We start from the raw sequence: 12,561 nt of genomic DNA, 5'->3' as shown, positions 1-12,561 counted from the left end.
TTTACCAGCCTTTGCTGTGCAAGCCTTGCTCCCTAAATGTAAAGCTCTTGTAGTTTGGTTTGTTGCTAGGTACTGAAATGCTAAATACTGGCCCTTGTTGCCTCAGGGATGAGGAGCTCCTCACAGAGACCAAGTGATGCTGTGTGACCTTGCCCTTCACGTTATCCCCAACTGGTCAAGAAAGATGCCTAAAGTCTATATCTGGGCAGAAGAGAGATAGGCAGGGCTTCGGTTCCGGAACTTGGGGGTCTGAGGCAGGAAACCACAAGAGAGGAGAGAGAAGGTGGAGAGAGAGAGGAGAAGATGCCACAGGGTTCATGAGAACCCTGTGAGAACATGGCCATGAGGGCTGCCAGTGAGAGCAGCGCAGACGGAGCATGGCAAGTTATAACTCAGAGTTAATGAAAGAGAAGCAGATCCTAATAGCTCAGAGGACAGCTGTCTGCCCAGCTCTTGTGCTTTTACGGCTTACTAGAAATATAAAAGTTTTGTATCTTTTATCTGGGAACTGAATGATCGAAGGTAGGCTAGAAACCCCTAACTGAGTTTAAATATTTACTACAACATGGAAGAAGAAACTAGGAAAATATCCCATTCAAAATAGATCCCTCCAAACTTAAGTGCCTGTGAATACATCTAACTAAAGACCTCCACAATGAAAACATCCAGTCACTGAGAAAGGAAGCTAGAGGATGGGGGGGACACCCCCCCCCCATGTGCCTGGATTGGCAGAATTTTTATTATGGAAATGGCTATATTACTAAAGCTTATGTGTAGATTGCAACACCTATCAAAATTCTGATGCCACATCTCACTGATCTAGAAAAAAACACTCCCTTCCCCAAATTCATATGGAACCACAAACAGCCAAAGCAGACCTAAGGAGTAGACACGGCCAGAAGGATCACCACACCCGGTCTTGGCTGTACTGCAGAGCTACAGTGACAAAGACAGCCTGGTGATGTATGGGACAGACAGGGAGACCCCAACAGAATTGAGAACTGGAAATAAACCCGCAAAGCTACAGATGCCTGGTGTTTGACAAAGGAGGCAAAACTATACATTGGAGAAAGGATAGACTGTCCAGCCAGGAGTGACAAAAATGGGTATCCACCTGCAGAAGACAGAAATTAGATTCCTATCTCTCACCTCGCCTCAAAATCAACTCGAGATGGAATAAAGACCTCGATTTTAAGATCCGGATGCTGAAACTTGCAGACACTAGCCGAGGGTACAATCCTCAAGGCAGCGGAGGCAGCGAGAACTTTCTGATCAGAACCCCAGCAGCCTGAGAGCTGGCCCCAAGTACCAACAGCTGGGACTCTGGAAATAAAAGTCAGGATTCAGAGGAGGAAACTGGTCAGCACTGGGAGTTTTACAGAATGGGTGGTGAGCTTTCTCGGTTCTGCTCAGGCATGCTGATGAACTGCAGAAACTAAATATTAAGGAAACAGAATTGCCAATCAGCGAATGGGCAAAGTAATTGAATAGACAGTTTAAAAGAAAAAGAAAAAAAAAAGAAAGGAAAAAACCAAAGAACCAGTGACTAGCCAATCCCTAATTTTAAAAGTGTTCAATATCCCTAGCCATCAGCCAAATGGCAGGACATGGGGTTTTCTGGGCATATCCCAGGAGCGGAATAGCTGTCTCATGTTAGTTCTATTTAAAATGTTTTTGAGGAACCTCCAAACATGTTTCCACGATGGCCCTATGAATCTGTACACCCACCAGCAGTAAATAAAGGTTCCTCTTTCTCCACATCCCGTCCAACACTTTTGTCAGATTGCTTTTAAAAATTTTAACACTGATTTCTGAGATTGTAGTGAGTGCTCTTAAGCACTGAGGCATTTCTCCAGCCAGGTCACAGGAGGGAGGGCTACCTCAAAGGTGTTTTAATTTCCCATGCACCATCCAGGGGAGCCCAGTGCAATGCCTGCTCCTTTCTATGCTTTGGTTGCTAGACACACACACACACACACAGTGGACATCCCTGAACATCCCTGAGCTGGCAGAATCTTGAGCTTTGATCCTTTTTATCTGTGTTTTGTTTTTGTTTTTGTTTTTGTTTTTGTTTTTGTTTTTGTTTTTCAAGACAGTGTTTCTGCCTAGCTGCTATCCTGGAACTCACTCTGTAAACCAGGCTGGTCTCAAACTCACAGATCCATTTCCTCTGCCTCCGCCTCAGCCCTGAGTGCTGGGATTAAAGGTGTGTGCCACCCACACTGCTCTGAACCGTGGCTCTTAAAGGACTTCTGGGGAATGGGAAGAGGTCTCTCCCTGCAGCCTCCGGGGAGCTTGCATTTCTCTGCAGAGGAAGCCTGACACACTGAACACAGAGGCCCCTCTCAGTCCTGTGAATTAAGGCCTCCTCAGGAAACTGTGGATCCCCACTCGTCTGGGTGGCAAGGGCATGCTGGCCTGGAGGGTCCTATCCCAGTGTCTTTATCTTTTGGGGTGCTGCCACACCTGATGTGGGTTTCTGAGACACAGACCACAGGCACTGGACCCTCACCTTGCAGGTGGCATCAGTCAGCCTTTACCAGGCACCCGTGGGGCACTAAGCATTTTCATTTTCCTGGCAAGTGGCTTTCACTGAGCCACTCTGCTGGGAAGGAAGTTGAGGTCGGGGAGGAAAACAGCCAAGAGGCAGGATGGCCACATGTGTCTCCTCCCAAGACCCTGGTGCATCTGCGCGGGAGGCAGCAGCTTGGCACTGGTATGAGGACTGTGTCTTCAGGGTCTGGGGGTATCAGAACCCTCAGCTCATCAGTGTAGAGGGCACCATCCTGTGGGTCTGGGTCAGGACACTCGATCTAGCTCCCTGCCGGGCCACCGGGAACCATGCAGGCCTGTTTACACACCTGGCAGAAGTGGAAAGCTGGCCAGACCTCAGAGGACTACGGCTGGGGCCCAGAGCTAGGGGTGCCCGTAAGGGATGGGCAGCCGGCCACCTAGCCAGGAGGACTCCTAGGATGATCTGGGGTTCCCTGTGGGGAGACCAGGATGACTTCCCTCTGTCTCCCGGCTTGAGAAGCATAATCTGCTGTCCTCTGCTCAAAGGCACCACAGTCCAGACGTGGGCAGGGGGTTTAGGAGGCATGCACACTCTGAAACCAGGACCTCTGTTTAAACCCAAGCTGACTACTCTCTGTTGCCAAGTATCCTTCATGTGTCAGGCTATGTTCTAGACCTTAGAGACACAGAGGGAACTGTATGCAGCCAATAAAGTTTTGCCCTGATACTGGCCACAGCCCAGAATAAGATGTAGATATGAAACAGGGCAAGACTGTACACAGTGCTATGCGGACAATAAGCAGGTGGTGTAGCTTTAGAGAGGTTCTCTGGGGGTGAGTGAGGCAAGTTTTTTTTTTTTTTTTTTGGTTTTTTCGAGACAGGGTTTCTCTGTATAGCCCTGGCTGTCCTGGAACTCACTTTGTAGACCAGGCTGGCCTCGAACTCAGAAATCCACCTGCCTCTGCCTCCCAAGTGCTGGGATTAAAGGCGTGCGCCAAGATTTTTAAAGTGGTCATCCAGGAGGACTCCTTGGAGGCAGTGCCCTTGTGCTCAAGACTTCGATAACATTAGCCTTCCAGCTGCAGCTGATTAGGGTAAGAGAATTCCAGAGGCAGAGTGGGTGCAAAAGTCCTGAGGTAAACACGGCAGGGCAGGTGTGAAGAAGTAGCAGGCTCATGAGCGGCTGGAAGAGAGTAAGAAAAGAAGTGAGGGCAAGAGAGAGCTCTGATCGTGTTTCCTAGTTTCTGCCTCTGGTGGTCAGACAGCCGGAGGGGCTGCGCCATGCAAGGTGCGTCGATTCCTAAAGATGAGAAGCCTGCACCATTTCTTGCCTGGTAATGTAACCACTGGGGAGCCCACGCCTGCAGTCTGCTCAGAGGGTCTGCTCCAAGTTGCTGTTCACCTCCCCAAATCACAGAGGGCCAGACAGCATCTGGGGACAGCCCTGCGTACCAGAGCTCACTGAGCTCCTACCAGCGGTCGGCCTTGACCAGTTGCCCTGCCTCAGCTTTCATTCTCAGCAGCCCTTCCTCCCTGCCTCTGCCTCCCGCAGGCCCTGGGCTTCCTGGGTACTCTTGGCGGCATGGTGGCCTGCTCCTGTTTCTAAGGCAGCTGTGTGTGTGAAGAGCTTATTCCTTCATGACAGTAACTGTGGCTAGGAGCTCCCTGACCAATCCCAGCACCATGAGGAGAGGTGGCAGGCAGGTGACAGTGCTGGGCAGGACCTGAAAGTGACTTGAGACCTCTGCTAATGTCCAAGTTGGTCTACTGCCTTAGACCTTGGAGGCCGCCTTGGTTGATGTCAAAGGACCGCTTCCATTGAATATAATGTGCCACGCACATAGTAGGCTCTCAGCCAGACTCAGAGTAGGTGCTCAGCCAGTGCGGCTTCTGCATGTTCCTGCCCTCTGGGGTCAGGGTTCCCTGAAGCTTAGGGTGGGGTAGAGGGAGGCCTACTTTCCTGCCTCTTCCAGCACAGCCAGCAGTGTCCTGCCCTCCTCCCCGTCCCTACTCCATCCAGGCCAGGATCCATGGGGCAGATGCCTTTTGGCTTGCCAGCCTGACCCTAGGTAAAAGCTTGTCTGTCTCTGTCACCCAAGCACCATGGTAAACAAGGCAAAAGGCCTAAGGACAAGCAAGACTTTGGCCTCAGCCCGGGAAGCATCCTATGACTGTCATCCATTCGCCAGCACTCACAGAACCAGAGCCCCTCAGAGCTGATCTGCATGGGGCAGACAGAGAGGACCACGGGAGCGCCTCACCAGGGTCACGGGAGGATTTGTGAGAAGTGCACGGCTAGAGCTTGGCTGTCGACCAGCATTCCTTTGTTCTCTTATGCAACTTGGATTTGCTGTCTACTACATGTCAGGCCCTATGCTGGCTGAAGACAGGGAGGTAGGGACAGAGAACCCTGCCCTCCTGGAGCTGACCTCCCTCAGGGGCCGGGGGCGGAGGGGGGTGGCGATGTAGATGGCATGCTGACAGATACATCGCTTAATATGTGACAGATTGCCGGCTGGTGATAAAGGTTGTCAGGGAAAGGAGCAGAGAAGACAGTAGAGTGTGGGGATTTTCCCTTTTAGAGAGGACCTGAAGGTGGTGGCGGGGAAGCCTTGGAGGAGGTGGTGTGAACCACATAGGTAAACTGAGGGAGTCAGCCTTGCAGACTGCTCAGACAACAGTGGTCCAGACAGAGGGAAACGCATATACAAAGGCCCTGGGGTGAGCGCCAGTTCTGAGGCCTGGCCTCCCCTTGGTCTCTGCCATCACACGTGTGAGCTGCTCTCTGTCCATTCAGTCATTATAGACCTGGATTTTCACAGACGGACCCCACATAAAGGCTCCCCTGTAAGACAGTGTATTTAAGTTTTCTAGAGGGGAGTGTGGGAGGGCAGGACAGGTTTGCGGTCTTTGAAGAAGTAAACAAGAGGAATGTGACCAAGTAGTTAGCAGAGCGTGTGTGTGTGTGTATGTGTGTGTGTGTGTTTTCATATATAATGTGTCTGTTTACCTGGAGACTAGCGGACACCCTCAGGAAAGCCATCGGCCTCCTCAAGACTGAGTGTCTCAGTGGCCCGGAATTCACTAATTAGGCTGGCTTGACCAACCAGTGAGTCCCAGGGATGCCCCTGGCTCTGCCTCCCACAGCGAGGGATCACAGATGCACAGGACATTTTCTCACGTGTTCTCAGGATTGAACTCAGGTCCCCACACTTCCAAGGTGAGAGTTTTATGATCTGAGCTGTCAGCCCCTCCCATGTGCCCCCTTCCCCCTCCCCTCACCACCCCTATCCCTCTCTGGACTTCAGTGAAAAGCCAGCTAAGTGAAGACATTCAGCAAGGTCTGGTCATGGAAAGCATCAACCACAGGGCTGGAAATCAATTGTTTTTCCAGAAATCTCCACCAGGGCTTTACACCACCTGGTCACTTTGTCTTCCAATGCTCAGGGCCTAGAGAGCATGGACAGGCTCTGGGTTGGTAATCAGAAGCTATGTGACCTTGGGAACATGACTCAACTTCTGTCGCCATCTCCTCATCTGATGAGGATGGCCACTGTACTTCCTTCTTAAGACCACTATGGGAGCGAAAGGAACTGAGGTGTGATATCCAAGCTCAGGTGGGGAGGGGCCAAGGTGCTGGCCGTTGTTATGGCAATGAATGTCCAAGTCCTGTATTGCCCTGAGCTTTGTCTGAATTCACAGCCCACTGAGTTAGGGAGCCCTTGCCTACCAAGAAGGAAAGGAGACTCAGAAACTCTGCCTTCAAGCCCAGAGCCATCTTCTCTATTCCTTCATCTTAGGGCCCCTATTCATCCATCACTAATGCCCCCTGAGCCTCGGTTTCCCTTATCTGACAATGTAAGTACCCCCATTCTTGAATATTGAGCTCAAAAGTCACAAAGCCCCATGTGTCCATGGTGATTGTGCCATGGGACCCAAAGGATAACCAGGGAGGCAGACAGCATGTTGGCTGTGTTGAAAGGGAGGCCCATGGGAGCCAGTGACTTGTCTGGATCACAGAGAAGTCCTGATCTCAAATCCCCACAAACAGGAAAAGAAACGCCTTCTCGTGCCACCCACAGGCAAGAGACTGAGCCAAAGAAAAGAAAGGTACCTTGGGGACCCACTACCCCCTAAAAAGATTGCTGTCCTCCCCCCTCCCCCTCCCTGCCCCAGGTCAAGCCTTTCCAGAGGACACCTATGGGCAAATTCAGAAGCAGGGAGTGTCCCTAGGGGGATCCAGCTGTGCCCTAAGACCTGGTTTAGCCACAGCTGCAGCTTGCTCTGTGCACCACCTGTGCAACCTTCTGTCTCTGTCCAGCCTGGAACTTCCCCAGCCGCCCGTGCTTATAGCATCTTCAGAGTCACCCAGTGGTGAAGAACTCACAGCGGCCAGGGGGTTCAGAGCATCTGTCTGTTCCTTGTGGAACCAGAGGAGAGGAAGCTACTCTGCCAGCAGACGGGCTGGTATTAACTCAAAAGCAGCCACACCCACCAGCTACGCAGGCCACCGATACACTCCCACCTCCAGAGATGGCCTTTGGTGGGAAACACAGCAGCTCTTGACTTCTGTCCAGAGTTGCTGGCAACCCCTGGGGTCATGGAAAAAGATGCCTTGGGGGCGGGGAATTCTAGGCCTGGTCTTGGCGTGTCCTTTCCCTCCTGCCTCGCACCTTTGACTCATAGCATGTGCTAGGAGCCTCTCTGTCCCCAACCCCAGCTTTCCACAGTGGGCCAGCGCCTTCTGGACCAGTGACTCATAAACATCAGAATGTGTGGCCTGGGTGGATCACAGAGATAGAAAGCCAGCGCTGAGCTGGCGTGGGCTCCATTTCTCCATAACATACCAAATGGAAGATGACCTGGTCTTCTAAGTTTCTTCCCTCATCTGGTACCTGCCACTCCCAAGGATCTCTAGGCCATGCTTGTCCAATGCCACCTGCTTGGTGGCCTGGGCATGCCTCGGGCTCAGAGACTTCCAAGCAGTCTCTGATGAGGGAAGTTGGGTAAACACTACAGACACTCCAAGCTGCCATCAGCTTTTTGAGATTGGCCCTGCAGGCTTAGGGAGGCCATGTCTACACTGCCTGCTAGCTATGAACCGAGAGTTGCCTTCTGTGGAATCACATTTCACAACCAAGAGGAGGACACACCAGCTCTTACCAGCCAGGAGCTTGAGGAAAACTATGTAAACCATTCTGAATGCAGAGATGCCAAGCCTCCTCACTCAACGGATCCACCTGTCTGCCAAGGCCAGGTCCTAGCGGTGACATCTCAGGCCCACATATGCAGTTCTTACCCAGGGAGCCACAAACAAATGAGTGGTCCTTTCCTGATAACGAAGAGGGCACCAGCCCAGTGTACGCAGCCCCACCGAGCATGTGTGATTCTCTGACCCTGCCGTACCATGTCATCTACACCTGCCTGAGAATCTCACCACTGACTTACCCCAAAAGTAAGATTCGAAAGTCTCACGATGCCTTAAGTTTGAGGTTTGTGCTGAGCCACACCCCCTGCTATCCCTGGCGTGTGGCTACCCTGGGCTGCGTTGGGCAGGTTACCCAGCCTCCTGAGCCTTTACTTCCTCACGTGTCAAGTAGGAAGGCAAACACAGGCACCTCCCTGGCTGAGCAGACTGCAGAAGATACTGCTGCAGAGCCTGGCCGGAGGCCTTTCCTTATCAGGCAGGCCACAATCCCTGACATCTACCCAGCTAACACAGGTTAAGGTGGCTGTGGCTGCCCCATCCATTTAGACCCAAGGTGGAACCGTCCCTGTCTTGGCAGGACCTCACCCGAAACTCATGCTGGTGGGTCTGCTCTTGTGATATTTGCCTCTGGGGTGGAGCACACAGCAGCCGTGGTCCCTGCAGCCATAAGGTTCCTATGCATCCACCGTCCCTATTCAGACATCTGTTGGCCACAAGACTGATGTCCTGGCTCGACCTTCCACCTTTTCCCGAGCTGATCACTCCAGCCTCAACCAACTGCAACACTGATTCCCAAAAGCAAAGAGATGGTCATCTCGTTTTAAAGCCAAGGAAAGTGAAACCTGGACAAGGAAGGGAGCCGGGGAGCCCCCAGGCCAGTTGCTCGCTCGTCCAGGGCCCCATTGGCCTTGGCAAGGGTGACCTACTCCTTCTGAGGTCATTTATTTGCTCTCTTCAATGTCAACAGAGTCTGACGGGCTAGATAGCTGAGCACTAAAGGACTTGCTGTGCACGGCCAGCCTGGGGTCACCGTTCCTTGTTAGGCACGCAGGAGCCCTTCTGCAGCAGGCCGCTCCCTGGGGCTCTGCTGCCTGACACATATTAAAGGACACCATCACCTCTCCTTTATTTTGTGACCATCGGCTAGCTCATTCAGCACTGTCATGATGTGGCCAAGCACCTTCTGGAAGAAGCCACTTAATGCGATGGGCCTCGTGCCCTTCTGGAAGTCCTGATGGGCTGGACACAGGTTCTGGTCCCTAGGAACTCACTCCAGCCTTCTCTCTAAGAGAACTGGACTCTGGGAACAGCAAAGGCCCTGGGCTCTCAGATGTGGGCACTCAGGGGTTTCCCATTGGGAGTCACCCATGAAAGTGTCCCCTGCTGTCTCTAAGCCTTAGTTGACCCAGCATGAGTGGGGAGGGGGGTGTGTTCTGAAGGGATTTTTTTCAGGGGTGACACAGGACAGGTGACACCTCTCCTAGGAAGCGCTCAGGAAGGTGTAGTTCTCCAGTCATTGAGCAACTGCTACAGAGCAAAAGCAGCTAGCACCCATTTAAGACACTGACATAGACTGACTCCTTTATCTTCACCGTGAGCCTATGTTGCGTTATCATATTCCCTCTTTCTAGGTAAGGGGTACGCAAACCAAAGTTCAGAGAGGTTAAGTGACTGGCGACAGGTCACACAGTTGTTCTTCGGAAAGACTGTGAAGTAGCACCAAGCAAGCGGTCAGAGCTCAAACTTTAGAAGAGTGGGAGGACCGAGAGAGGCGGACCAGGGAGAGGCAAGGAAGGGAGAAGGGGAGCGGGTGCTCCTAGGGGTAGACAGGCTCAAGGCGGGAGGGTCTCGACCCGGGACCACCGTACCTTGGGCGGCAGGGCGAAGAGAATGGGCAGCAGAGCCAGCGGCACCAGCAGCAGCACCAGGAGGCGCCGCGCGCTCCACACCTTCTTGGCCAGAGCCGCCAGCGCCGCCATCCGCGCGATCGCTGGAGACCGGGCGGCCCGACTGCCCCTCAGCGGCCGCAGGCAGGGACCTAAAGCCCCAAGGGACGGGGAGGAGCCAAGCGGAACCGCCCCAGCCGCGCCTCCTGGGCCGGGGAAAGTCGAGGACAAGGAGCAGGGAAGGGGCCCCAGAGCACCCCACCCGCCCCCGCGCCCCACTCTGGACTCACGTGGGAAATGGGGCAAAGCCCAGGTGGGACTAAAGGCCTCAGCACTGTCAAACCAGTTCAGACCCTGTAGGGACAGACCACGCTACTGAGACCTCTAGTGACCGTGGTTGCAGCCTCTTCAGCCGTGGAGGTTGGTTGGGGTTTTAAGTGAGATAGTGCTTCGTGCAAAGGGACCGGTCACCTGTGGGTAGGAGTTTCCCTTCTCAGTGACAGATGCCACAACCTGCTTGATATTGACAGGCTCTCATTTAGCCCAAGCTGGCCTGCATCTCCCTATGCTGCTGAGGACCACCTTTAACTCCCATCCTCCTGCCACTACTTTCTGAGGGTTGGCATTATGGAAGTGTGCCAATGCCCCTGGTTTCATATGGGCAGCTGCTAAGTCAGCTCAAGATCCAACCTCCACTATTTTAAGAAAATAGGGACTCTTTGGTCTTACTCTGCACTATTCACATTCCCGCTAGCCACTCATGGAGGCCCAGCTTCTCCACATCCTCCGTGGACTGCTGAGCAGTGATGGATCAGCCGGACTCTTCTGCTTCCCAGAGATGCCTGGAAGGAACACAAGGCCTTGGCCATGCAAAGCAGGAGGCACAAGGCCTGACTCTGCATTCGGCCCTGAGTGGGTCCTCCACCCTCCTTGGGAGCGCGACATGTTTCCCCACTGGCTACTGTCAATGGGGACCTTGTCCTGGCTCCTGGGGCCTGAGTGGTTTCTGTGGAGAAAGGGACTTGTTGGGAAGCTTCTTGGTTTTTGACGTGTGGGGGGTGGGTGGGTGGGGGCTTGGTTCAGAACTTTGCATACACACAGCTTATAATCTATGGGCACTGCCATCTTACCAGGTCCTGTAAAATATGAGAGCCTCACTGATCCCTGGGTCCCCTTTGCTTATCATTCCTAACATTGCTGCTGCTCTGCAAACATTTGGAATCATGGCCATGCTGTGGGCTTAGTTTCAACTTCAGGCTTAGAAAACCCAAGGTCTTGTTAACATGGCTGACTTCAGTCCAGCCACAGCAATGTAATACTCTCTCAAACTAGATGGAATGTGACAACCAACGAGGTCTTCCAACAACACATGCCCACACTCTCACATGCCTGTACACACACACATGCACGCACGCACGCACGCACGCACACACGCACGCACGCACGTCATGCACACACATGGAGATAGAAAGTACAGAAGAGGGGTTGGCTCAGCAGGTGAAGGCACCTCTAGGCCTGGTGACCTGAGTTTGGTCCCTGGGACCCACCATAGAAGGAGATCAAAGATTCCTGTAAATTGTCCTCTGACCACCACACACAAGTGTGCATTCTCTCTCTCTCTTTTCTCTCTTTTCTCTCTCTTCTCTCTCTCTCTCTCTCTCTCTCTCTCTCTCTCTCCTTTCTTTCTCTCCCTCTCTCCCTCTCTTTCTCTCTCTCTCTCTCTTCTCTCTCTCTCTCCTTTCTTTCTCTCCCTCTCTCCCTCTCTCCCTCTCTTTCTCTCTCTCTCTCTCTCTCTCTCTCTCTCTCTCTCTCTCTCTCCCTCTCGTACTAAAATAAAAACTGCACAAGAAAGAGAGGGGAAAAGGGAAAGGGGCGGAGAGAAAGGGAGGGACCACTGTGCTAACATTTCCCACAGTTCCACTAACAAACTCCCATGGTTTTTATCACGGTTTCCTGATGGCTGGCGGTGTCCATCTTAACTCTGGCTGTTTGGGAAGATCTCTCAGTGTCATGGCCTTGGTTGGGTTTGGCTCAGGGTTTCTAAGCATCCCCATCTTCTGCCAGCTGTGACATGGTCCCAACCATTCTCCCTTCAAATGCTTCCTTCATCTCAAGCTTTATCCTGTGTCTCTAACCATCAATAACACTTATGTTAGATCGCTTGGCATTAGTGTGTAAATTTCAGATTCTTCCACATTTTTTTGCCTTTTCCCTCTGTGTGTCCCGGTCTGAGAACCCTCAATAACCCACTTTGGTTTGCTTAACTTGGTCTTCACTCTATCTCCTTGCTGCCGGGCTCCGTCCTCGTGCACGAGGTCACGCCTTTGACCCTAGCGTCTTCTCCATTGGCTTGTTACAGTTTCAAGTCTCAGAGGAATGGTCCCGTTTATTTATGAATGCTGCTCTATTTTTTTAAATTATTTTTGTCCACATTTTAAGTCCTAAGTTTTAAGAACCTAAGTTACCTTAAGATCTATTAATTCTGTTGATGGTCACATTTTAAAATAGCTATTATTTATGTATCTCTGTTAGTGTCTGCCACAAGAGTGTCCACAGAGCCCAGAAGAGGACATCAGATCCCCTGGAACTGGAGTTCCAGGAGGTTTGATAATGAGTTCCGAGGCCTGGGCGCTGAGGACCAAACCCTGATCCCCCTGCAGTATTGGTTACTAACAAAGCCAGCTCTCCCACAGGCAGTTTTGTTTGTTAATCTTTGAACACACCATGGACATTCTGTGTGAAGGGTCAGCAGAGAATGGTGTTCATCCCATTTTCCCTCAGGAAGAGGCAATCGGTCTTCCTGGCCCTCAGCCTCTGTGTGGCCTCAGTCGTCTCTGGCTTCAAATGCTCTGTGTCAGGAGCTGGTTGCTTCCTGAAGCAGGAGAGGAGCGGAGCACAGGCAAGCCAGAGCTCTTTGGCTCCCGGTCTCTGAATTGAGAGACAGTGCCTCCC

The 12,561-nt window shown here is 52.3% G+C and overlaps 1 protein-coding gene across 1 annotated transcript in view; it reads right to left on the bottom strand.

The window, feature by feature from the left end:
- The window catches only part of Slc13a3 (solute carrier family 13 member 3), a 70,347-nt gene extending 60,614 nt beyond the window's left edge, over positions 1 to 9,733 (bottom strand). The window contains exon 1 of the mRNA XM_021185867.3: positions 9,592 to 9,733. Coding sequence (XP_021041526.1) covers positions 9,592 to 9,702 — 111 coding nt within the window. The 5' untranslated portion in view covers positions 9,703 to 9,733. The remainder of the gene's footprint in view (positions 1 to 9,591) is intronic.
- Between the last annotated feature and the right edge of the window lie 2,828 nt (positions 9,734 to 12,561).

This window comes from Mus caroli, unplaced genomic scaffold, assembly GCF_978045245.1.
Source record: "Mus caroli unplaced genomic scaffold, Mus_caroli_1 scaffold_2, whole genome shotgun sequence".
Lineage (NCBI taxonomy): Eukaryota > Metazoa > Chordata > Mammalia > Rodentia > Muridae > Mus > Mus caroli.
The sequence above is the reverse complement of the archived record's forward strand: the minus strand, read 5'-3'. Positions and strand labels throughout refer to the sequence as shown.